This window comes from Diadema antillarum, unplaced genomic scaffold (assembly GCF_040938485.1).
Source record: "Diadema antillarum isolate AM-2024a unplaced genomic scaffold, OU_Dant_1.0 seq00000007_RagTag, whole genome shotgun sequence".
Classification (NCBI taxonomy): Eukaryota; Metazoa; Echinodermata; class Echinoidea; order Diadematoida; family Diadematidae; genus Diadema; species Diadema antillarum.
Window position 1 is genome coordinate 540,368 of NW_027271129.1, and position 27,160 is coordinate 567,527.

Consider the following 27,160-nt stretch of genomic DNA (forward strand, 5'->3'; position numbering starts at 1 on the left):
GAAATGACCAAATTAGTTTGGTTTGCATCTGGCCCTTTATTTTAGAATGCTATGACTTCAAATTTGAGGTTTCGGAGGCTTCATTTTCCGTTAACAATTGTTTACAAACTTTGATGGACAGTAATGATCAGTGGGTGTGTTTTGGTTACTTTCTTTTATGCTGAAAATAGTAAGGTACATCTAAACTTTAGACTTACATCAAAGTTCACTTGATTCTAGGGCTATTTGAAATTTTGTGATAATTTGATTCCATCAAGTGAAATTTCCGTTAGCAATTTTGAAGCCTCCGAAACAAAGTGTTTAGTCAAATAATATGAATATAGATAAGAGAAGCGACCTAATCTATATGTCAAAATGTAGGATATGGGGCCCTAACCTAATAGACCAAAAATAGTTAAGATCCGCCAAACTCTCTGAAAATAGGAGACAATACAAATTTTCTGTTAACACGTGAAGCCTCCGAGACTCATTGAAGCCTCCGAAACAACAAAAACATCTAATTTGACATTTCTGATAAATTCTTTGAGTGTCTGCCCCAAATTATGCCATGAAATCATCAACAGACATGGACAGACAACAAAAATGATAAAAACATTATGATACTGCAATAATTTTTTGAGCCAATACACTTTATAGAGAAAAAGTGGTTTCGGAGGCTTCAAACGGATGTTAACACTGCATTTTTGTGATTATATCTATTTATATATCTATACGATTTACCTATTTTTCTTAAACAGTGCAGACGTGTCACACATAACTCACCTTTTCATTCAGCAATAAAATATGAGCAGATGAGGATGTTGCCCTACAAATATGTTTAAACAGTGTATATCAACCAAAAAAGACACAATTTATCCATCACTTTCTACATAACACACATGATTTTCATAAAAGCATAAGGCATACCAAATCGATTTTCCAGATGTTTCGGAGGCTTCATTTTATGTTAACAGCATGTAAATGAAATGTTTTGATTACAATTGTGTAATTCTAAGTCTATCAAATAACTGTTTGGACCGAATGAGACGTAATGATTCCTCAAGCAAGGTGTAGATAGTTGTTTAAATGTATGAAAAGCATTTATTTTGTAGGTTTCCTTTTGAAACAATGGAACAGGCTAGATATTGTGAGCAATGAAAGTGACTTCCAGCTTGCGTGCATGCCCACATCTGGCAACAGTAGTGCAACAAAGCAAGTAGTTGTGGATACATCAATGTTCTTTATAAGTTGGATAACTCATTTTTACTCTTGAGAGAAGTTGAAGTGTTGTGACCATATTTGTATCACTCTTTTGACTGGTTACACTTTGATAATGAAGACCAAACAATTACTTGATTATTTAGTGTTAAATACACTTTTTTTAAAAAGAACTGAACACTATTCCTGTCCTGAAGATTCAAGGACTTTAATAGATGGTTATTCAAGAGGGAAGCATACACTTAACTAAGAAATATATTACTTTTGAATTTAAGGTTCTATCTTTTATGCATGACCAAGAGCAAATGGTGGAAAATATTTTTTGGATTTTTACACTTTCGACTCACTATCATTTGAGTGTAATAGTTTCAAAACACAATCTTTTACATGTCCCTTTATAACCCATTGACAAATCCATTCCATTGTTACTCACATGGCATTTGTTTTTGCCATACTAAAATCTTGACTTTTTTAGCTTTCCATTTCTTAACAAGTTCTTTGGCTTTCATTTCCAATACTTATTTGGAGGAAAGTAATTAATCAATAAATTTGTGAGTGGATTTGAAAATAGCTAACGTCTTGCAGATTATCATTTCTGTGGTGTGACTTGGATCACAGGGTACTGTTTTGGAATTTTGACATTTGATTACTTCATTCAGACAGGTTTTCTTATGTCAGTCTGTATGTCAGATCTAATGCATGCTAGGTGCAACACAATCTTGATACTGTACCCTATTTTCCATACTTTATTATGCTGGCATGGACCACTTGACTATTTTTGATTAAACAAAATGTAACTTATGTTACGAAACATCTCTTTGCATACACGTGTGAGACTCTATGACATGTTTGCGGATGTAGTTCTCAGTGCAGTAAATGGACAGTAATGGTTGGGATAGGATTGTTTATAAATGACATATAGACCTCTACTTATAAATAGCCTGTTGTCATGGGGTACATGTACATGTAGTTTACATGGGTGGGTGACTGGAGAAATTATGTTCATGAAGAACAATGTTGAAATGATTGAAATCTTTATAATCTGTTTAGTCCTGGCTTTTCTGGAAAAAGTTACAAGCCCCTAACTATTTTGAAATTCAAAGGGTTAAAACTGTAGTCTGTGGGTTTATATACTATTTAAAACAAACTTGTAGGTTTCTAACAAACTTAGATATTTAAACACATTTGCTGCTTTTTAATTTTTTGCTAAAAAGGTTGTCATTTTTAGAAACAGTAAAAGTTCTGTTAGCAATTTCTCAATGTGTACCTTCAAAAACAGGTTGTAGCTGTCACAGGAGTCACACAAATTGGAATTTTATGAAATAACTATAAAAAAAGAAGCCTTTGAAGAATTAGTAAATTAAAAATTAAATTATATGAAACAGGGGTGACTTGTATACCACATAAAAAGAAAGTAAAATTCTAACTGTCATATACTATAAGGAACTATACATTTGGTCAACATTTTTTTTTAATTCAAATTCATACACAGTCATGGGTAGGGTATGTACATTTATCTTTTCAACAGGCGATTCAAAAAGATGAATGGGATCTTGACCATTTCAATTTCTATTGAGCTCCATGATAATATCACCAATATATTGATTATTCCAACTCCATTTTGATGATGACAGTTTGATGATGACCCTTACATGGAATGGCTGTTCTATGACCATGATCACTGCATTTGATAGCTATAGTAGGGGATATCAGGCATGGTCCATATGCAAAAGAATGTTTACAAGCCTTTTTTCCCCTTTCTATATTTTACAATGCTATGTTGTAATCTAACCGTCATGCCATCACATAGTCTATTTTCTATCCCTTTCTCATCAACAGTTGAAATTGATTTCACATAAAAACAATTATGATGGGTGGTTTACAATGTATGTCAATATACATCCCACAAACTGCACTTATAAAGCAAGCAAGCATAATCTTTGCATTAAGTCGAGCTACAGTTCAAACTCATTGAAAGTAATTCTCACTGCATTATGATGAAAAGTTTGACAAATGCATACAGCTGTACGTGTGTAGCCTAATCATGTTCTGCATTGCCAAAGTCATGCATAGGCAAATACAGTGTACATTGTATGTATACAACTGAGCATAAAGATTTAAGATATTTTTCTTTGTCTCTTAACATACATGTTGGAAAGCCTTTTTTCTGCATACAAATAAACACTATTTTACATGTTACAACATTGTTAGTTGTGTATTTGGAAACAATCAGCTGCATTAATGTATTTCATATCACCTTAAAATGGACCATTTTTGCATGTTAACAGTTATGATGAAGCCTCCGAAACATGCATTGCTGCCAACTTTAAGCCACAAAAAAAGAAAAAAGATGTTTCTAATCAGTGTACTTTTATTGCTACTGTTGCAGTTCCCTTTAGAATCATATTGCCTCTTGTAATGTCATAAATTTGAACTTAGCATTGCTCAAAGTGTACACAGTTTGTTATTCACTTTTGTGGAAGCCAATTTCCTTATAATAATAAGTATGAAGGGTAAACATTATGCACTGCCATAAAATGTACTCTGTACATTTGTATACTGTTATTCACATTTTATTGATGCCCTGTCGTTATTCTAGCATGTAGTGATAGTTGCTTACTGTAGTTTTATTATTTTAAGTGAATACAAGACTAGAACTTTGTGTTAGCAGTTTTGAAGCCTCTGAAACACACTAGTTTGTTAACTGAAGCCTCCGAAACTCACAAGTCTGAAAATTTCAACTTTGTCAAAAATAATCGAATTTCTTTGGGATTTTGGTTGATAAATGTTTGTTACCAAGAGATAATTTAGGGCTATGTTTAGAGTGGCTCTTGCTTCTAGAACATTCTTTTAACTTAAAAATAATTTGTCAGGTACCATTTTTACCGTAGAATTTGAAGTTCACATCCAAATAATTGCAAGAGTGAATATCTGTTGGGGGAAAAGTGTTTTGATATTTCAAATACATGTTCACAGCAAATGAAAAGTTGCATTACATCCACCATTTATCTTCATTTGGTTGCTGTGGGTGACCAAAACATTCTTGTTGTTTTTACCTAAATTTATCTAAAATTCCATAATAGTCACTTCATTTTTCATATTTAGCCAAAGAATTAAGCTCTGGAATGACAAAATATTGAAAATATAGACATTCCTATATAAAATAAAAGCAAAGATAGAAATGGAAACACAACTTTAATTTTTGACCCTTGCCACATCAAAGTTACACCCTTTACTGTGAAACTGACCAACACTAATAGCGGGCTCAGCAATGAAAAGAGTTCATTGCGTAGAACGTGGGATTGTTTGTGCTTTAATTCGTTGATTGTTGTACATGTACTTGTAACTGTAACTGAAAATAGTTTTAACTTCAATTGCCAAGAGAAACCCATCGCCTCTTCATGGCCACAGATTAATCAACACATTCATCTTTGAATCTTTGGCATTCCGCTTGACACGAACACGGCCATGCTCATTGGGTTGCACTGTCAATTTGGAAAAAAGCACGCCAAAACACGTCTGAAATTTTCTTCCTTGTTCCTAGTTTATAACATCAAATAATTTTATGAAACTGGTATTGTGGTCCCTTTCAAAGACTATAATTTCCTAAACGCACTTTAGAAATCGCAACATATCATACTAAAACTGCTGTAATTTGCCCAAAAAAAAAAATCCTCCCAGTAACACCTTTCATGTGCGATTTGCATGGAACGTGTATTCACATTTAGCTTGGTCGATGCAGGCCAGCGGTGCTGTTTCCTGTAGTAATGACGTCTCTGCATATCATTAGCATAGATTAGATCGAGAGCAGTTTTTCGATTTTGGCAAGAAGCACTCTCTGAAACTACTATTATTTCTTCATAATTACATAGTGGAAGACAAATGTTTCATACTAAGATGAAGATCATCAGTGCTCTTAAAGGTTTTATGACATACAAATGCATATTGATTTGTGTTGATTCATGATACCCTCAACATCACTTTTGCCGTGAACCGAATATCTAGAAACATTCCATACATTCATATAGTAATAGCGTAAGGGGACGCGGGGGGGTCTGCCTTATGTATTCTCCGTTTTCTTCTGGGCAATTTGGTGTGGCTCTCTCCTCCGAAGTTGTAGGCTCTGGGCCCCCGTGACTGGTGCCGCTGGCCACAGGAGGGCCTCTTCTTCTACGGAGGCCGGGTTTCGTCCGAGCTCCGCCTCTGTTTCAATGTCGAGGGCGGCAAAGAAAAATTGATTAGATAGATGCATAATGCATGATGTGCGTGACGAAAGAGCCGAACGTTTTTATATTCACCGAATTCTGCATAACTGGACTCTTTAGCTATCGTGCGCAAACTTTGATCCTGCATATATATTTATCGATTGCGCTGGACTCCTACTTTGTCGATCGTCCAGCTATTCGCTTGCAGAGACAGCGGGACACTAAAGATGATAGGCAGCAAAAGCTCTGTCATCTTTGATGGACACACACGCACGATGTATTGTGGGTATCGCAGTGTGTGGGCTACAGCTGTGTGTGTATTGTGCCTGCGTCGCAGACAATGCACAGGACATTGGATGCACTCCCTGTGTACTGGACTCTTTCGGCCATCGTGCGCAGTCACATGTACACTTCAGCAATGGCACTGGACTCTTTTTTGATCGCCTAGCTGATTGCTCGCAGAGACAGTGTACATGCACAAACGGGTATCGCAGAGTGGCCTGCATGATGTATAACAAATAATGTATTCTATTGTGCCTGTGTTGTGCGTGCACCACGGTAATACACGGGAGCTTGCATATTTCGCTATGGGCGAGCCCAATTGAAAGCTATGAATGCTGTATTTTATTGTACTTTCCTGCTTTTGCACAACTACAGGATTCTGTGCACCTCGGGTAAGTCATTGAGTTTACTCTAAAATCGGGTATCATTGTACTCAGACTGTTTAGGATGGCTAAATATCCACTTTACTGGGACATGGCCGTGCCAGTCGTTACCACACAAGACCATTCGCTTACTGCTGCGCATGCAGAACGAGCAACCTGGGGCAGCCTGTCAGATTATCGCTGTATCCCTTCACTATATGTAGTGATACACTGTAGGCCTATTGTATCAAACTTCAACAAATGCACAGGATTCCTAACCGTATTTAGGATGTTGTAATGTTAACTCAAAGGCCTGAATTCACAAAGGTGGTACAATTGAAACCACGGTTTAAACCGTGGACAATTTGTATTGAGCGCCAAGTGTCGCATGGCCTATTTTGTAGTGAAATCAGTCATTTCGTCAACGAAATGACAACATTTTGTTGACTAAATGAAAATTTCGTCGGCGAAATGACTGATTTCGTAATGAAATAGGCCATGTAACACTTGGCGCTCAATACAAATTGTACATGGTTTAAACTATGGTTTCAATTGTACCAACTTTGTGAATTCGGGCCAAGGTGACGAGCATGTCCTAGAATCGTGTTGGCCATTACACTTTACAGTTACTGTGTGTACATGTTATGAGACTCGCGAGAGTTGACTCAATGACTCGCTTGCATTGACTGCAGTAGATCCCTACAACCTACAGCATAGGGGTTGGGGAAATAGTTAATACATGTCAGTTGTGTAATGCTACGCTACAATGAATGAAAGTGATAGTCTTGAAACTGTACAAAAATTTCAAGACAATAACTCTCTGGAAATTTGCCTAGGATATCTCCCTTCCCCGTTATCTCTCCCTCTCTATCTCATCATTGGTAGAACTGTGCAGTGGAATAGTGAGCTTAAGGGGAAAAGCACAACAACAACAGCAACAAAAATGCTAGAATTTCATGAAGTATGTCTACTCAGCACAAGATCATGTAGTAGTAGTAATAATAATAATGACAATAAAACAGTCTGAAGCAGATGAATGGGGGGGGGGGGGTTCTATGATCCATCAAAAAAGAGTGGGGGGAAGAGACACAAATGGGTGTTTTTTTATGTTTGAAAATAAATATAATTGATGATGTCTGTTTGAACCTTTTATCAAGCGTAGAGTAACTTTCACCTGATGGAAAAAAACAAAAACATATTCACAGTCCTTGACGACTTGATTCATCCGTATAGTAATGCGTCCAAAAACCTAATGGCTATGATCTCTCATTCCCCCAAAATAATAATAATGATAATAATAATAATAACAATAATAATAATAATAATAATGAAAGACCATCTAAAGCAGATAAACGGGTGGTTCTATGATCCATCAAACAAACTTGTGTATTAAAAACAAGCAAAAGGAGTTAGGAAACAAAGGTGAAAATATTCTAATTTTTTCTCTCATAGCGTTGGAAAATAAATATGAATGAAAAAATTTATTTATTTAATTATTTAATCAATAAAAATGTGAAAAATTGAATATGAAAAAGATATAAGGCCCTCAGACCCATGGATTTCCACTGGTGCTGTTAGTTTTTTAATCATTTTTTTTTCTATTTTTTTTTTTTAGATTACTTGGACATGCCCACAATTAAAAAAAAAAACTTTCAAACCAAGATTCTCGTTATGACCTCATCTGTCAATCTTTGCTAAAGCATTGATATGTTTAACAAAAGACATTGGATTGCAACTTCCCCTCGACTCAGCATAACTTGGATGTTTCTGTAATATCAATGTGACTGACAAAAGACATGGCGTGCATAGCATGTCTGTATTATGTAAAGTATGTACGCAGCACAACATTCACAGGTTGGGATGATGGTCGGACTTGGGAGAGCGAGCGCATGTTTCTCAGGTACGACCATATCATGACCGCCAATCACATTGTTTGGTCTTTGATTGCGCGGTAAACCAGCCTAAAACTAAAGTACTGATACAGTTGAACCTCTCTTATCAAGCCTCCCTTTATCCGGATCTCTCTATTATACGGATGCAATCTCGCCGTGATTTTTTTTAGAAATAATTACGGGAGGAAAGGAGGATTCCCAACTCCTTGAGAACTCCTACACAAACACACATGAATTACATATTACTTCCAACATGATTAACATACATTACATCAAATTTTCTTCCAAATTGCTTACCTTCAGACATTTTACCATCTCCAAACACCCCCAAATCATCGCAAAAACATGGACAGATTATGCGCTCAAGTCCTCTCATATCGCATTGCCACCGTAGGTCCATACACAGCCGTCGATATGACTAGATAGACATGCATTGTTTCGAGTCATTGGCTGAGCAACGAATGATATTGAACACTCAAAAATTGTTCACACACAGTATACACACAAAGAGAAAGAGGGAGACCATCTAACAATGGCGACCTACAGTCGACTTTGCCGAGCTGTGATGATCGAATTTTGAAGTGTAGTTTCTTCGACTCGTACTATTTATTTTCAAGATCTGCTTGATACATTTCTTAATAATTATTTAGCTAAATCATCCCAAGAATTTATAAAAGAAAATGATTTCATTCTTGCAAACACGAACCTCTATTTTGGGGTCTGTTACTGAGTGTAACAATGAAAAGGTTGCAGTATACACATTACTACATGTGGTACTACAATGGGCTACATCAGTACATGTGTATGTATATCAGTACATGTATAAAGCATTGAGTCTCCCGTATCCGGCCAAATCCCTTATCCGGATGAGCCTCGGTCCCGACTTGTCCGGATACGAGAGGTTCAACTGTATATGATATTGATACGGGGGAAAATGAACTTGACTGCGTTGAAGATCATTATGGAGATGGGGTTTTGCATGCACGGGTTTATCAAAACGTTGATGATTATACCCCCGCCAAACGAAGTTTGAAGGGGGTATATAGGAATCAGCGGACGGTCGGTCGGGCGGTCGGTCCATTGCAAATCTTGCGTCGCGAACTACTTCCTCAGTTTTCAACCGATTCCCATAAAACTTGGCACAGATGTGTGCCTTGGGTTGTAGATGTGCAAGACGTATTTTTTGACAGTACCCAAAAGTACGTTGCCATGGTAACGGCATATTATGGGCAAAAATGGGTACAAATCTTGCGTCGCGAACTCCTCCCACAGTTTTTGATCAATTTTTATGAAATTAGGTACAGATGTTCATCTGAATATGTTAATGTGCAAGACACATATTTCCGCAGTGGCAAAAAGTGCGTTGCCGTGGTAACGGCATGTTATTGGTAAAATATAGGGCAAAATGCTTCATGGCAAAACTGCTTCATCAGTGTTCTTCCAATTCTCATGGAATTCATATTGAATGTTTGTCTTAGGATATAGGTCAGCATGACACATTTCTTGACAGTGACAAAAAGTATGTTGCCATGGTAACAGCTCACATATTATGAGCCAAAATGATGGAAAATTTTGTGTTGCAAACTACTTCCTCAGTTTTTGCCCAATTTCCATGAAATTTGGTACAGATGTGTGCCTTTGGTTGTAGATGTGCAAGACGCATTTTTCGACAGTACCCGAAAGTACGTTGCCATGGTAACGGCATATTAATGGCAGAAGATCAAGGAAAGATCTTGTGAATTTAACTACTTCCTCAGTTTTTTGACCAAAGCTTATGAAATGTTGTTTGGCGGGGGTATAACCAGTCGCTGTAGCGACATTTCTAGTTTTTGTTTTGTTTTGTTTTTTGTCTGTGCGTGAGATGATGTTAGATCAGCGTGAAAGTGTGAGATTTGGTCAAAACGTGTTCGATTCTCATGATCAATGTGTGAGAGTTGGCAGCCCTGAAGCGGTATTGTAATGGAATTATACTGCTGCATTTCTGAAACATATGAGCCTAAAACTACATTTACATTGTTCAGTGTATTTGTTTAGGTTTTTCAGAGTATTGGTTTCTCTGCTTAGGGCTAATGTCCACTAGGTTGCAGGCTAGCAAATTCTGTCATTTTGGCATCCTGTCTGCATCAGACGCTTAAAAGTGTGCGAATCGGCTTGTCCTGGGACATTCCTAGTAATCTCTGTGGACTGACTGCAGACATTCCTAGGAGTGTTCTCGGAATCACTCAGGGACAGTGTGAAATACCCCGGAATATACTAATCATAGTCGGACAGCATTAACATATAGGATTACACCAGGAGTGGTACAATTATGAACAAGAACAATTAGGATGAGTTGCTGATAACGATAAGTTATAATGCGGACAGTATAAGGAAATAGGGCAAAGTTGTAAATTTGGAGGCGACTTTCAATTTTTCTCATTTGACTGCTATAGCCGTCATGAGCACATGGAGGTCACACCAGCTGAAATTCACTTTGCATACTTGCCAACATTTTCATTTGAGAAAGCAGTAGAATCCAGGATGCCTATGCGAGCAGCGCTAGCTTGAATGCTAATGAAATCTTTTAAAAGCGGTAGTCTACCACCAAATGCGGTAGAGTTGGCAAGTATGACTTTGCCTTATTGCTTTAAATACAAGCTGTGAGAGATGCAAGATAGCACTGGTCCTGGTCACGACCCCCTTTGAATGGGTTAGGATGGTCCAATTTTAGCAAGTTTTTCAAGCTTAGAACTTAGTACTTAACAAAGGCAAACTGAAGGAAACTGACCAGAAAATGAATATAACTTATTAGTGGAAAAATGAGCAAAGAAAATGGGATTCTGTCCAGCTTCGAACGAGAGACCTCTGGATTGCTAGCTTGGTGCCCTGCCGACTGAGCTATAGAAGGCCCTAGGACAGTGTTCATCCCAGAAATCCGTAATTCTCAATGCTCGAATGGCCAGTAGCTGTAGCAAACTTAGTACTTTGACACAAGTATAAAAATAATTGAAAAAAAAAAGATTTTGACCTAGTTCCACCATAGTACAAACAATGTACTATGTAATGGCAACTATTAAAAATCCCTCAAATGAAAATGATTTCTGGAAAGAACGAAACAAAACAAAAAACGGTTTACTTGGAGCAGAGGGGGCTGCCTCCTCTTCTTCCTAGTTATTGTTGACAGAGTTTCCACTGCCTTTAGCTGTGCCTTCTTCATTGGGAACCAGGAAATGCTGACATTATGCCTGTTCCTCATCAGAGGAAGAGAGGTTCGGCTGCGGGGCTAGGATGGGGACCTCACCCCTCCCCCTTCTTTGTGTTTCTATGTTTCATAGGCATAATGCTGTATTGATTTTTCACTTTCAAAATCGTTCTGGTTGTAGGAATCTGTTGACTCTTTCATTTCCTTACCACAAATGTCCGTAGCGGCTTCATGCACTTGCATTTCTGTAATAATGATGAAGGATAAATTTATATTGCGCAGCTACTGTAATATAATCAAACGATCTGATTTTTTTTCCTCATTACTATTATCCTTATAAGTTTGCATCACAATGTCAACCTGCCACACACACACACGCATCTCATAGTTATGCAGTTCTGTTATAATGCTAATTTGAACAGATTGCAGTTGTGTTAAAATGTTATATAACAGAGATCTGTGTACGGTTGTCAGACACCGGGAAATTTTTTCCAGTTATGTTCTAAGTCTGTAAACACTCTCCTAAAACTTCTGGCTTTGTAGCTTTTTTCTTTCTCAATAGTGATTCGTTCATCGACCCCAAGAATGTTCACGGCTACTTTTCATTTGTTTGAGCTTACGTGTGGGTAGGTTCTGTTTGTATGCTGTTCACATTAATGGAGTCGTGGTCACTTACCCTGTGTCCCGGTATGCAGCCTACTACATTGGGATAAAGAACCCTTTGTTTATAATGTGAACAGTCATGTGTTACATGTATGCATGACTGTCCCATTAAGTTATCCAGTTAAGTTTTATTCCCACTATATATGATTCTGATTACCTCACAATAATCAAGGAATATAGTTTGATATATTTGATTTCTTCCCTTTTTTTCGTATGTACATGACTACCTTTTCCGTGTTTGCTACTGTTTACTAAAAAAAAAAACCGTTAACCGTGTTTAGTTGTCCTTTTTGTCCCCTACTTTGAAAATTTATCTGATTTGAGACTAGCAATGTTCAATTCTCATGTTACGACACGATTTGCGTATGTATGTATGTTGTCTTTCTGTCCTTCTTTCTCTGTCATCTTCCTTGTGTTTGTCCTCTCTCACCTATCTTCTTTTTCAGAATTCTCTGTTTATGTGTATTTGCCTACTTGCTGTACGATTCGCGAAACCAGAATTGTTTGTGCTTCACCTACATGTATGTCAAAATATCTTATACCTCAACCCCGGCAGTTGATATGCTTTCATTTTGGATTTTATGCTCCTCCTTATGGCTAGTCAACTCAATTCAGCGTTTGATTCCCTTAATGATGATGAACTCTATGATTTGTTTAGATGCTCCCCTACAGAATTAAGTCGGATAAATTCACGTTCTTCTGCTACTTTTGATAACCTCATTGCCAATAATGTTAATTTATCTTCGAAAGATTTATATGATGATTACGATTGTGAATATGATTCCTCCCATATTTCTTCAAAGTATGTTACAGTTGATCAATTCACAGATCTTGTCAAAAGTTTTTCAGAAAGTACATTTTCAATGTTACATCTGAATATCAGGAGTATAAATAAGCATTTTGATGATTTACAGATATTATTAGGTAATCAAATGAAAAAACAAATTTCTGTAATAGGTTTAACGGAAACATGGTTATCTTCTGATATTAATTTACCATACGCATTAAATGGTTATGAGTTAATTGTCAATAATAGAGTGAATAGGACGGGTGGGGGTGTTGCGTTTTATTTATCACAGAAATTTGAGTTTACTGTTTGTGAGGAATTACAAATTATGAATGATACTATAGAGTCCTTGTTTGTGGAAATTTCCATTCCGCAAAATAAAAACATTATTGTTGGTATTGTTTATAGACCCCCAAGTTCTAATCCTAAAGATTTTTTGAGTTGTATTGTAAATTTATTAAAAAATCCCCTGTTGGTAAATAAAAATATTTTTATAATGGGTGATTTTAATATTGATTTGATTAAAAATTATGATAATACGTCACAAGAATTTTTTGAAATATTTTTGTCAGCCTCATATTTGCCATTAATTTCGAAACCCACACGTGTTACAAATCATTCCGCCACCCTTCTTGATAATGTTTTCACTAATGTATTGCAAATTTTAAACTCTTCTATTATTTTATCTGATATGACTGATCATTTCCCTATTATAGCGTGTTTTGATCTCGGGTATTCGGTAAATAAATTTGGTTTTTCTCCAACCAGACGTAGAGCTACACCAGAAAATTTGGCTAGCCTTGGTGCTAGCCTAGAAAGGGCTGATTGGTCTAGTGTTTACGATAGTGATGACGTTAATATATCATTTAACAATTTTTCAGGGATAATTAGTAATTGTTTAGATGAGTATATACCTAAATCAAAAGATAAGTTAGTTAATTATAAAACATCCCCCAGATTTCCGTGGATATCAAAATCTCTTCTTCGTTCAATCAATAGGAAAAATAGGCTATGTTATAAATTCAAAATGGAAAAAACTGAGAAGTCAAAAGAAAAATATACTTCCTATAGAAATACTTTAACTAAGATTATACGGTTAGAAAAGAGGAAATATTATATGTTTCAGTTAGAAAAATATAAACATGATATGAAGAATACATGGAAGGTTTTGAACCAGGCCATGAATATATCAAAAAAGAAATCAAATATTACAACAATAAGATATGGCAACAAAATATATGAAGATCCAAGTGACATAGCTGATATTTTTAACTCTTATTTTTCAATGATTGGGGAGAATTTGGCTAGAAGGGTACCACAGTCAAATACGCATTTTCAACATTTTTAGGTCAACCAAACCCAAGTTCTATCTTTTTTGTTCCAACTACGAAATATGAAGTTATTGATATTGTTACTGCAATGAATGACAAGCGAAGTGCTGGTTACGATGACATAAGTAATTTTATTTTAAAGGGAATTATATTTTCAATCGCTGACCCACTTTCACATATTTTTAATAGATCTATATCATGTGGTGTTTTTCCTGATTTTATGAAAATAGCTAAGGTTTTCCCTTTATTCAAAAAAGGCGATAGTTCTGATATGAGTAATGACAGGCCCATTTCCTTTCATCTTTATCTAAAGTTTTGGAAAAATTGATATTTAAAAGAACAATTAATTTTTTAACTTTTCATAACGTTTTTACAAATTCTCAATTTGGGTTTCGTCAAAAACACAGTACCATTCATGCCCTTTTGAAGTTTATCGACCACGCAGCGCATACTATTGATAATCATTCTCATCTTATTGGTATATTCCTGGACTTCTCCAAGGCCTTTGACACAATAAATCATGAAATCTTATTTTACAAGTTGTCTCATTATGGGATAAGGGGGAAGGCCTTGGAGTGGTTCAGGAGCTACCTGCAAAACCGCAAACAATACGTATCTCTGAACGAGAACGTTTCAAGTCTCGAATTCATTAAATGTGGCATCCCACAAGGTAGCTTATTAGGTCCTTTACTTTTTATCATTTATATCAATGATTTTTGCAGATCATCCGACGTGTTGTCATTTATACTTTTTGCTGATGAGTCAAATGTTTTCTTTTCACATCAAAATCCAGATGAACTCGTGCACATAGTTAATTCCGAATTAAAAAAAGTGACCCAATGGATAAGAGCTAACAAATTATCTCTTAATCTTTTGAAAACTAAGTATATGTTATTTAGTAACTCTACAGAAGTTTTACGTAAAGAGATTATTTTTGATGACATTCAAATAGAACGCGTATCTCATATAAAATTCCTGGGGATTACAGTAGACGATAAATTTTCATGGAGGCCACATATTATTAACATAAAGTACAATAATATCACGTAATATTGGAATCATTAATAGACTTAAGTTTCATATTCCATTGTCTTCTTTGCTGACGTTATATTTCTCTTTAATTTTACCTTATCTTAACTACGGTCTTTTAGCATGGGGTAACGCTCATCAAACTTTACTAGATAGATTACTGGTATTACAAAAAAAGGCACTTCATGTTATTTGTGGCGTCCCGCCACGTTCCCATACAGATCCATTATTCACTAAATATAAGATTTTAAAAATCAAAGATTTGTATTTTTTTCAACTTGGACAGTTTATGTTTAATTTCAACACAAATGCACTTCCCTGTATATTCGATTCAATGTTTGCAAGGAATCAATTTTTCCATAACTATCCCACCAGACAATCTTCTGAGTTTCATCTACCTCTTCTGAGAACATTATTGGCTCAGAATACATTTATATACACAGGCCCTAGATTCTGGAATTCATTAAGTAGCGAAATAAAAAATTCTCCTTCTTTGTATTCCTTTAAGCGTAAGTTGAAATCCTTTCTGTTAAACCCTCTCTGATGTTCGTTTTTGTTAATCAAGTTCCAACAACCACAGGGTTTATCATCCAACCATCAATCAATTGATTTCTGAATTCGTTAATTTATGAAATAGCCATTATAATTTCTACACAGCTGTATGCAACCACCGGCTGTTTAAAGAATTTCTTCAATTCCCTCTTCAATTCTCTCTTTCGTTTCTTTGATCAGCGTGTAGGCATTCTCTGTCTGTCTTCCTTCCTTCATTTCATTTTCCACCTTTCTGTCTAGTCGTGTCATGTTATTGTGTGTCTCCCGTTTGTTTCCGTCTTGTGCAAATCATACTTGTGTCCAGCATGTACAAATAAGTATTTAGTTAGAGTTTCTTGAGTGGTTCACAATCTACAAGCTTGCTTTTTAGTGGACCTCTCAGTTCTCCTTTTTTTCAACTGAAACAAAGACTTGTATTATTTTGCGTATACATAAAATGTTACTTTATTATTGTATCATTTGATATCATTTGTAAGTTGTGTGTATACGATTGTGATAATAACCTAATTCATACTGTGTTGTGTTTTGTTGGAAAAAGGAGAATGAAATAAAATGAAATGAAATATACTGTACTGTGCATTACAAAGTATTAATCACGACATACATAATTCAATCATAGAATGCATTGTTCAAAAGATGAGTTTTTAACCTGATCTTAAACTCATTAACTGTAGGCATAGCTGCTTGCCTTACAATCAGAGGGAGATAATTCCGTAATTTTTGTGTGCACAGCATACAAGAATGCCCTGTCACCAAGAGTAGCTTTTGATTTCTGTGATATATTTCAACAGTGTTTGATCCCATGAACTTTGGAGATGGTAGAGTATTTGAAATGATGATTTTAACTCTTCAAGTTCCTGTGTGTGCACTGGTGCTGTACCATGAATAGCTCTATATGATCAACAGAGTTTTAAATCTCTTCTTTACAAGCAACCCAATGTAACGCACGTAATAGTGGACTACAATGAGAAAAACAGGGAGAATTGCAAACTAATCTGGCACATGCATTTCGCACCCTTTGTACAACTGTAGTTTACCTAACTGATTGGCGGGTAAAGTTGTTACAATAATGCAATCTACACTGTATTTGTGACAAATGCATGGATGATTTTTGTTTTCTGTGCTTTCCTGTGTCGAATGCTTTTGAGAATATGTGCAATATTAAAAACATGATAAAATGAATTCTTATATAGTTCAGGGATATGTCTGTCAAAAGCTAGGCGTGAATCAAACCACACTCCCAGATTTTGTGCAGAATCAACAGGAAAAATATCAACATCAATCACTTTTAGGCTTTCAGTGCATGATTTTGAAACTTGCTGTTGAGTGCCACATGTTACGAATTCAGTTTTCTTATCATTGAGTAGAAGATTATTGGATAACAACCATTTGTAAAGATGCATAATACATCGCTCTATAATGGACACAGAATAATTCTCATCTGCTGCAATAGGTGAAAAGGATATGTACAGCTGTGTAATTCACATAGGTATGACACATTACTTTTGGGAAATTGTGTTGGATTTCATGGAACAACCTACTAGCATACAAAGTAAAGAGAAGGGGTCCTAGAGGGGTGCCTTGGAGTACACCCCAGGGTACATCAAACTCCATGGACATACTGGAATCGACCTGAACCCTCTGTCTCCTATTATTCAAATAAGACTTAGACCACAACAGTGCCTTGTCAGTTATTCCAAAATGTGTTTGGAGAATGTTCACAAGGATGTCGTGTCTGATTAAATCAAAAGCTACACTCATGTCCAGTATACAATAGAACCAAAAATACCACCTGTTGCTTATTCAAATGGCAAACAGCAAATAATTTGTCACCTTTAACAGGTTGTTTCTGTGCTGTGGTTTTGGCTATATACTGACTGCACTGATGGTAGTAAATCATTATTTCCAAGATGTTGCTGAATTTGAGCTGCTACTGCTGCTTCAACCAATTTGGACACATATTGCAAATTACTAACGGGTCTGCAATTTGTAAACTTTAAATCTGCACCGGGCTTTTTCAATAATTTGGTCTAACTATAGCCAATTTCCAATTCCTCTGAAAGTGTTCACTTGTCACTGGTAATAGAATGTCAGTGCTCCTTATAACCAGCTTTGTGGGTATTGGATCCAATGTACATATCTTCTTGTTTAACTTCCGGACCAACTTTTGCACATCATATGCACGTAACGGGGAAAACTGTGACAACTTATTTTGAACTACTGTATGAGAAGATTGGTAGGGATTCTAGCTGCTCTTTTCAAGTGAATGTCGTGACACATTTTCACTACTTTCTGCTCAAAATACACACTTAGCTCTGTTGAAAAGTTTTCATTATTGATGTGTAGTGGTAAATCAAATATGGACTTCTTCATATTTAACAAAGATTTTGCAATATGAAACAACTTTTTCTGATCAGCAGCATTCTCAGTTATACATTCATTATCTTGTTGGGCATGATTCATTACAGACAAAGTCATATTCTGTATACTCCTATAATCATCATTCTAATACCCCTTTCATAAACTCACCCTCCAATTATCCGCCTAAGAATAATGCGGACATTTCAATAACAAATGCGTTCACAAACTCTGAAAATTATCTGCATTATTTTTACGAGCGCCCATCCTGAAAAAGGGGGATAATCGTCATGGTGACTGCACACGTCCCTCCTGCGGGAAAGACAGGTGATATTTGACCGCACCCCGGCAATTATCCGCATTATTTGGGTTTGCGTTCATAAACTCCAAATCTGGTCCCGATGCTGCTATTATGCGGATAATAGAAGGGTCGAAAAAAAGCGGATTATTCTTCCCCCGCTCCGATTTTACAACCAAATGATGCGGATGTTATCCGCATTATTGAGTTTATGAAAGGGGTATGATACACACAACTTTCTTTACTTCTACTGGTTGTTTTTGTGTTCTCAAATAACACATCTCTCTCTGTTCTGCCATGGACGTCACTGCCCGTTGGCGATCACTGATGCAGTATGTTTCCGCCATCTCCCTCTATCGTCGCACGAATGAAGCAATGACTGACATATAATCGGCAACCAGTGAATCAGCCCAAGACTTTCCAACAACCATGTCATCTGAACTTCTACTGAGGATAAGATAAAGTGTGACCATGAGTATGAACACTGACATCTACATGCTGTGAACGACTAAGAGACTCAAGCAATTCTCGGAGAGCTATTGCATCCAAATTATCGATCACATCAAAATGAACATTGAAATCACCTGTTACTATTTTATGAGAGGGATTTTACAAGAGATGAGGTTGTAGAAACTCACTGAACTCATGCAAAAAAAAAACACAAACAAACAAACAAAACTTTAAATGAAATTTGGTGTAGTTCAGAATAAGGTTTCTTTGCCCTCATCTACTTTCTTAACTTGCAAATTGTCTCTATACATCAATGCTGTACCACCTCCCGACGGCCTGTTCTAGGCCTATAACTGATTTTGTATCTGGTAGGAACAATATCACCAATGACAGCCAAATCTTTATCAGTGAGCCAAGTTTCTGTGAAAGCATACAAATCTGCCTTACTATTGCATGCATAGTCACACACTGCAATTGACTTATTGCGCAGGGAGCGTAAAAACGTAGCTTGGAAAAAATTGCAAGAGAAGACTGAAGGATAAGTGAGATTGCTGAACTGCCCATTTCTTCTAAGATGCTTTACACAACAACTTGGTGAAGCAGAGATTGGAGTATCGTATAAGTTAAGCAGCAGGATATGCAATGAGCCACTGCGATAGCATACACATGTTTCTACTTCCATGTTGAGCTTGTGAAGTATATGACATAATGATTTGCATGATTCCCTGTTGAATTCATGATCAGGACCGAGCAGCTGATTGCAGAGTGCTGACCCATTCGCAAGTAGGCAATTCTTCTTTGAAGGTTTCCTTATGAATGCGCAATGAGCGTGTTTCTACAGAGAGCACCTCGCATCACCTCACATCACCGTATTTTTTCCCACATCAGCTCGTATTTTACGACCACGAGTGTTTCTACTGAGCAATAAAATATGCGGTGATGCGAGACATGCTAAATGCTCGAAAGTCGCGTATTTTTGGTCACAGATCGGGTGAGCTGCCTCTGCCACTGAATTTCGTTTAGTCTTTTCGTCCAAAATGCCCCTCACCAACATTTCCTGCCACTTGGTTATTAGGAATCGTTGCGGTCAAGGGTCCAGTTAATGCTCTCCCAGGGCTCCGACATACGTTAGTATTCCAGCGAAAACGAATTAGGGAATCTACAACTTCGAGACGAGTATAATTATAGTATGATAGGCTGTTGGGCATGCAAACAATAGACGATGAATGCTCGCAATTCACATGTACCACCTGATGTATTTAGTAGGAGTTGGTACAAGGCATGATGTGTGCGAAACTACAGTTGCTGTGTACACAAGTGAGTGTGCGATGAACCGATTGAAAAGCGCGGGGCGAAAGCTCCCAATAATTCGATGTGTTTCTACTGAAAATCGTCCCTCGCATCACCGCGCATTGACCACCTCAAAAGGTGGACGACGGAGCACCTCGCATCACCACACACTGGCCACTACCCGATCTGTTTCTACTGGGGAAAAATTCGAGGTGTCACCGTGCATCGCCACGTATCACTGCGAATCACCTCGCATCACCTCGCATCACCTCGAATTTTCATTGCTCAGGAGAAACACGCTCATTGTGATGTAAGGATGGGAGATTAGCACATTCCCCTCCCACTTTCAGGCAGGCTAAAATGCCAAGGGCAGTAACAACAACAGGATAAATAGGACTCATTGTCGGAAAGATTAGACTGATGCATTTATTCCACAGGTGCTGGGGGGTTGTAGGTCCAAACAATGCATGACCAGGTAGCTGTTGCAGTTTCTGCAGCTGAACATGGCTCTGGCACAAACTCAAAGAAACTGAGGCAGTCCACAAATAAAGTTCTTCAAAGTTCTCTTCCACTAAATGCAGATATGTCCTGTAATTCATCCTGTAGAATCTATGAGATTAGTTCTTCAGAATGGTACAACTTTGAAACAAAATCCAGGTCAATAAAGCACTCAATCCGCATCAGCACAGCACATGCCGGGTGTCTTCCGTTTTCATTTGCGAAGCTGCCAGCATTGCAGGATCCTTTTAGGAGCCTTTGCGGAAGGGACGGAAGTGTTACGGAAAGACAGGATGTCCTGATGATGTCCTCACAAGAGTTACCAAAGGTGTCAGAAGATTCATTTCCACATCCAAATCTTGGTCTCACTCAAAATTTGGACGCAGAAATTTTTCTCTCCCCCGAAGGTGTGGAAATGCCCGGACATGTATAGGACAGTGAACGGACTCTTTGAAGTACGTGCGGAGAGGTTGCTGAATGAGTGCAGAATTACTAAATTTTCTTTCCGCATCTTGTCCCTGCCCTAGTGGATGCCTAGTCTTACGGACCACAATGAATTCCACAAATCTATACATGGAGCTGTCGATTTATGGCCTATATGATGTGAAATTATGAAAATCATCTGGAGTGCCCCTTTAGATGATAAGATATGACTAAATACAGGGAATGAAAGGAGGTACGGTACGTTTTATTGCCTTCTGTATAGTACAGGGTATTTGATGGGGAATGAAGATGAAATTGCAGATTTTGTGTGTATGTGTGTGTATGTGATTGTTACATCTTGTATTGCATGGAGTTACCTTAGATCATTCTAGCATACTGTATTTATGTGTGTTCTTTGTAATGTATCAGGTTTGATAGATCCCATGGAGAACATTGAAGAAGCAGCTCTTCGGGAACTCAAGGAGGAGACTGGCTATGTAGGATCTGTCCTAGCAGTCTCACCTGGTAAGTTAAACATGGAGTTGTGTGTTTGTATTTTAATAGAGTCACAATATTTACACTCAAGTTTAGCTGCTTGGTTATACCAACATTTGCATAGCAGCTTGTTTTTTTGCCATAGTGACTGCTTTTGTGATAACATGAGCAAGTCCTGCATAATGCCTACTTCCTTTCTTGATAGTACAGTAGTCTTCTTACAATCAGACAAATGGCTGTGAATATAGATTTTTTTTTAAATGTTAAGTGTTGGAGAGGAGATTGAGAGCTTATTAGGTTTGCATTTTGATTTATAAAATGGGTTCAAGAATGTAGCCAATTAGAAGTGCTGAAATGAGTCACGTGTGTCAGTCAGTTGTTACAAGCTTTGTGGCGGAGGCATAAAAAGTGAAACAGCTCCAGAATTACTGTCTTATTATAATTGCTGCCATGTGAAATGCAGGGCTGCACACTAACCCATTCTTTCTGCCGGTCCGACATGTTTCTGTCGGACCGGTAGATGCCCCGTTTTACCTTTTTTTACTTGTCCGAACAGAAAACTTACCGGTCAACAACGGCAACCTAAAAAACCCCATTAAATTACTTGCAAACTTATTTTCTTGTTTTTATGGACGTACCCCGCCCCCCCCCCCCCCATGTACATTTTTTTTAACTTGAATTATTTATTGCATAAGAAACTACAAAAAATGAGAAAAAAATAGAATGTTTGTTCGTGAATTACAGTGTAAAATGATAATGAACAAAAATCAGATCGTATCATGCGTTTGTGACTTTTTCTAAACATTGGCGCACGAACTTGCTGCATAACCTGCTCTTGGTGCTCAGTTGGATTGCGATGATTTAATGAATTATTTTAGCTGTGATATTTTCTGATGCATGCGATACAAGGGGTTCTTTATTTTTCTCTCGACACTCTCTTCGCCTTTGTGCATGCATTCTGAAAGGTACACGACATGCAGGGCCGAATTCCCAAGCCTTTTTGCGCCCATTTCTACCTCAAATATCAGCGGGATTGTGACGATTTCATGAATTACTCCGGCTGTAACATTTTATGATGCACGCGCCAAAAGGGGTTGATAATGTGTCCTTTATTTTTTCCCTATAAACTCTTCGAATTTCGTAAGTGCGTTCTTAAAAGATGTACCACAAGGCCGAATTCATGATACTTTTTGCGCCTATTTCTACCCCAAATATGAGCGGGATTGTGACGATTTCATGAATTACTTTGGCTGTAATTTTTCATGATTCGCACGCCAAAAGGGGTTGAAAGTGTGTCCTTTATTTTTTCCCCGATATAAACTCTTCGAATTTCTTAAGTGCGTTCTTAAACGATGTACCACACGGCCGAATTCATGATACTTTTTGCGCCTGTTTTTACCTCAAATATCAGCGGGATTGTGACGATTTCATGAATTACTTCGGCTGTAATCTTTTATGATTCATGCGCCAAAAGGGGTTGAAAATGTGTCCTTTATTTTTTCCCGATAAACTCTTCGAATTTCGTAAGTGCGTTCTTTAAAATGTTCCACACCGCCGAATTCATGATACTTTTTGGGCCTATTTCTACCTCAAATATCAGCGGAATTGTGGCGATTTCATGAATTACTTCGGGTGTAATCTTTTGTGATGCACGCACCAGCTAAAATGGTTGAAAATGCGTTCTTTATTTTTCTCCCCATAATCTCTTCGCATTCCGTACATAAAGGGAAAATGACACGTCCGAATTCACGATCCTTTTTGCGCCTATTTCTACCTCAAATATCAGCGGGATTGCGATGATTTCATGAATTACTTCGGCTGTATTCTTTCATGATGAATGCGCCAAAAGGGGTTGAAAATGTGTCCTTTGTTTTTTCCCGATAAACTCTTCGAATTTCTTAAGTGCATTCTTAAAAGATGTACCACACGGCCGAATTCATGATACTTTTTGCGCCTATTTCTACCTCAAATATCAGCGGGATTGTGACAATTTCATGAATTTCTTCGGCTGTAATCTTTTATGATTCATGCTCCAAAAGGGGTTGAAAATGTGTCCTTTATTTTTTCCCGATAAACTCTTCGAATTTCGTAAAGTCGGTTCTTTAAAAATGTTCCACACCGCCGAATTCATGATACTTTTTGCGCCTATTTCTACCTCAAATATCAGCGGAATTGTGGCGATTTCATGAATTACTTTGGCTGTAATCTTTTGTGATGCACGCACCAGCTAGAATGGTTGAAAATGCGTTCTTTATTTTTCTCCCCATAATCTCTTCGCATTCCATACATAAAGGTATACGACACGGCCGAATTCATGATCCTTTTTGCGCCTATTTCTACCTCAAATATCAGCGGGATTGCCATGATTTCATGAATTACTTTGGCTGTAATTTTTCATGATTCGCACGCCAAAAGGGGTTGAAAATGTGTCCTTTATTTTTTCCCGATAAACTCTTCGAATTTCGTAAAGTCGGTTCTTTAAAAATGTTCCACACCGCCGAATTCATGATACTTTTTGCGCCTATTTCTACCTCAAATATCAGCGGAATTGTGGCGATTTCATGAATTACTTCGGGTGTAATCTTTTGTGATGCACGCACCAGCTAAAATGGTTGAAAATGCGTTCTTTATTTTTCTCCCCATAATCTCTTCGCATTCCGTACATAAAGGGAAAATGACACGTCCGAATTCACGATCCTTTTTGCGCCTATTTCTACCTCAAATATCAGCGGGATTGCGATGATTTCATGAATTACTTCGGCTGTATTCTTTCATGATGAATGCGCCAAAAGGGGTTGAAAATGTGTCCTTTGTTTTTTCCCGATAAACTCTTCGAATTTCTTAAGTGCATTCTTAAAAGATGTACCACACGGCCGAATTCATGATACTTTTTGCGCCTATTTCTACCTCAAATATCAGCGGGATTGTGACAATTTCATGAATTTCTTCGGCTGTAATCTTTTATGATTCATGCTCCAAAAGGGGTTGAAAATGTGTCCTTTATTTTTTCCCGATAAACTCTTCGAATTTCGTAAAGTCGGTTCTTTAAAAATGTTCCACACCGCCGAATTCATGATACTTTTTGCGCCTATTTCTACCTCAAATATCAGCGGAATTGTGGCGATTTCATGAATTACTTTGGCTGTAATCTTTTGTGATGCACGCACCAGCTAGAATGGTTGAAAATGCGTTCTTTATTTTTCTCCCCATAATCTCTTCGCATTCCATACATAAAGGTATACGACACGGCCGAATTCATGATCCTTTTTGCGCCTATTTCTACCTCAAATATCAGCGGGATTGCCATGATTTCATGAATTACTTTGGCTGTAATTTTTCATGATTCGCACGCCAAAAGGGGTTGAAAATGTGTCCTTTATTTTTTCCCCGATATAAACTCTTCGAATTTCTTAAGTGCGTTCTTAAACGATGTACCACACGGCCGAATTCATGATACTTTTTGCGCCTGTTTTTACCTCAAATATCAGCGGGATTGTGACGATTTCATGAATTACTTCGGCTGTAATCTTTTGTGATTCATGCGCCAAAAGGGGTTGAAAATGTGTCCTTTATTTTTTCCCGATAAACTCTTCGAATTTCGTAAGTGCGTTCTTTAAAATGTTCCACACCGCCGAATTCATGATACTTTTTGGGCCTATTTCTACCTCAAATATCAGCGGAATTGTGGCGATTTCATGAATTACTTCGGGTGTAATCTTTTGTGATGCACGCACCAGCTAAAATGGTTGAAAATGCGTTCTTTATTTTTCTCCCCATAATCTCTTCGCATTCCGTACATAAAGGGAAAATGACACGTCCGAATTCACGATCCTTTTTGCGCCTATTTCTACCTCAAATATCAGCGGGATTGCGATGATTTCATGAATTACTTCGGCTGTATTCTTTCATGATGAATGCGCCAAAAGGGGTTGAAAATGTGTCCTTTGTTTTTTCCCGATAAACTCTTCGAATTTCTTAAGTGCATTCTTAAAAGATGTACCACACGGCCGAATTCATGATACTTTTTGCGCCTATTTCTACCTCAAATATCAGCGGGATTGTGACAATTTCATGAATTTCTTCGGCTGTAATCTTTTATGATTCATGCTCCAAAAGGGGTTGAAAATGTGTCCTTTATTTTTTCCCGATAAACTCTTCGAATTTCGTAAAGTCGGTTCTTTAAAAATGTTCCACACCGCCGAATTCATGATACTTTTTGCGCCTATTTCTACCTCAAATATCAGCGGAATTGTGGCGATTTCATGAATTACTTTGGCTGTAATCTTTTGTGATGCACGCACCAGCTAGAATGGTTGAAAATGCGTTCTTTATTTTTCTCCCCATAATCTCTTCGCATTCCATACATAAAGGTATACGACACGGCCGAATTCATGATCCTTTTTGCGCCTATTTCTACCTCAAATATCAGCGGGATTGCCATGATTTCATGAATTACTTTGGCTGTAATTTTTCATGATTCGCACGCCAAAAGGGGTTGAAAATGTGTCCTTTATTTTTTCCCCGATATAAACTCTTCGAATTTCTTAAGTGCGTTCTTAAACGATGTACCACACGGCCGAATTCATGATACTTTTTGCGCCTGTTTTTACCTCAAATATCAGCGGGATTGTGACGATTTCATGAATTACTTCGGCTGTAATCTTTTATGATTCATGCGCCAAAAGGGGTTGAAAATGTGTCCTTTATTTTTTCCCGATAAACTCTTCGAATTTCGTAAGTGCGTTCTTTAAAATGTTCCACACCGCCGAATTCATGATACTTTTTGGGCTTATTTCTACCTCAAATATCAGCGGAATTGTGGCGATTTCATGAATTACTTCGGGTGTAATCTTTTGTGATGCACGCACCAGCTAAAATGGTTGAAAATGCGTTCTTTATTTTTCTCCCCATAATCTCTTCCCATTCCGTACATAAAGGGAAAACGACACGTCCGAATTCACGATCCTTTTTGCGCCTATTTCTACCTCAAATATCAGCGGGATTGCGATGATTTCATGAATTACTTCGGCTGTATTCTTTCATGATGAACGCGCCAAAAGGGGTTGAAAATGTGTCCTTTGTTTTTTCCCGATAAACTCTTCGAATTTCTTAAGTGCATTCTTAAAAGATGTACCACACGGCCGAATTCATGATACTTTTTGCGCCTTTTTCTACCTCAAATATCAGCGGGATTGTGACAATTTCATGAATTACTTCGGCTGTAATCTTTTATGATTCATGCGCCAAAAGGGGTTGAAAATGTGTCCTTTATTTTTTCCCGATAAACTCTTCGAATTTCGTAAGTGCGTTCTTTAAAAATATTCCACCCCGCCGAATTCATGATACTTTTTGCGCCTATTTCTACCTCAAATATCAGCGGAATTGTGGCGATTTCATGAATTACTTTGGCTGTAATCTTGTGATGCACGCACCAGCTAGAATGGTTGAAAATGCGTTCTTTATTTTTCTTCCCATAATCTCTTCGCATTCCATACAGAAAGGTATACGACACGGCCGAATTCATGATCCTTTTTGCGCCTATTTCTACCTCAAATATCAGCGGGATTGCCATGATTTCATGAATTACTTTGGCTGTAATTTTTCATGATTCGCACGCCAAAAGGGGTTGAAAATGTGTCCTTTATTTTTTCCCCGATATAAACTCTTCGAATTTCTTAAGTGCGTTCTTAAACGATGTACCACATGGCCGAATTCATGATAATTTTTGCGCCTGTTTTTACCTCAAATATCAGCGGGATTGTGACGATTTCATGAATTACTTCGGCTGTAATCTTTTATGATTCATGCGCCAAAAGGGGTTGAAAATGTGTCCTTTATTTTTTCCCGATAAACTCTTCGAATTTCGT

The 27,160-nt window shown here is 37.4% G+C and overlaps 1 protein-coding gene across 4 annotated transcripts in view; it reads left to right on the forward strand.

Annotated features, from left to right (window-relative positions):
• LOC139724957 (ADP-sugar pyrophosphatase-like) overlaps positions 1–27,160 on the forward strand; it is a 136,573-nt gene that overhangs the window by 36,013 nt on the left and 73,400 nt on the right. For all 4 annotated transcript variants that reach the window (XM_071636074.1, XM_071636077.1, XM_071636075.1 and 1 more), the window contains exon 5: positions 21,228–21,323. In XM_071636074.1, coding sequence (XP_071492175.1) covers positions 21,228–21,323 — 96 coding nt within the window. The remainder of the gene's footprint in view (positions 1–21,227; positions 21,324–27,160) is intronic.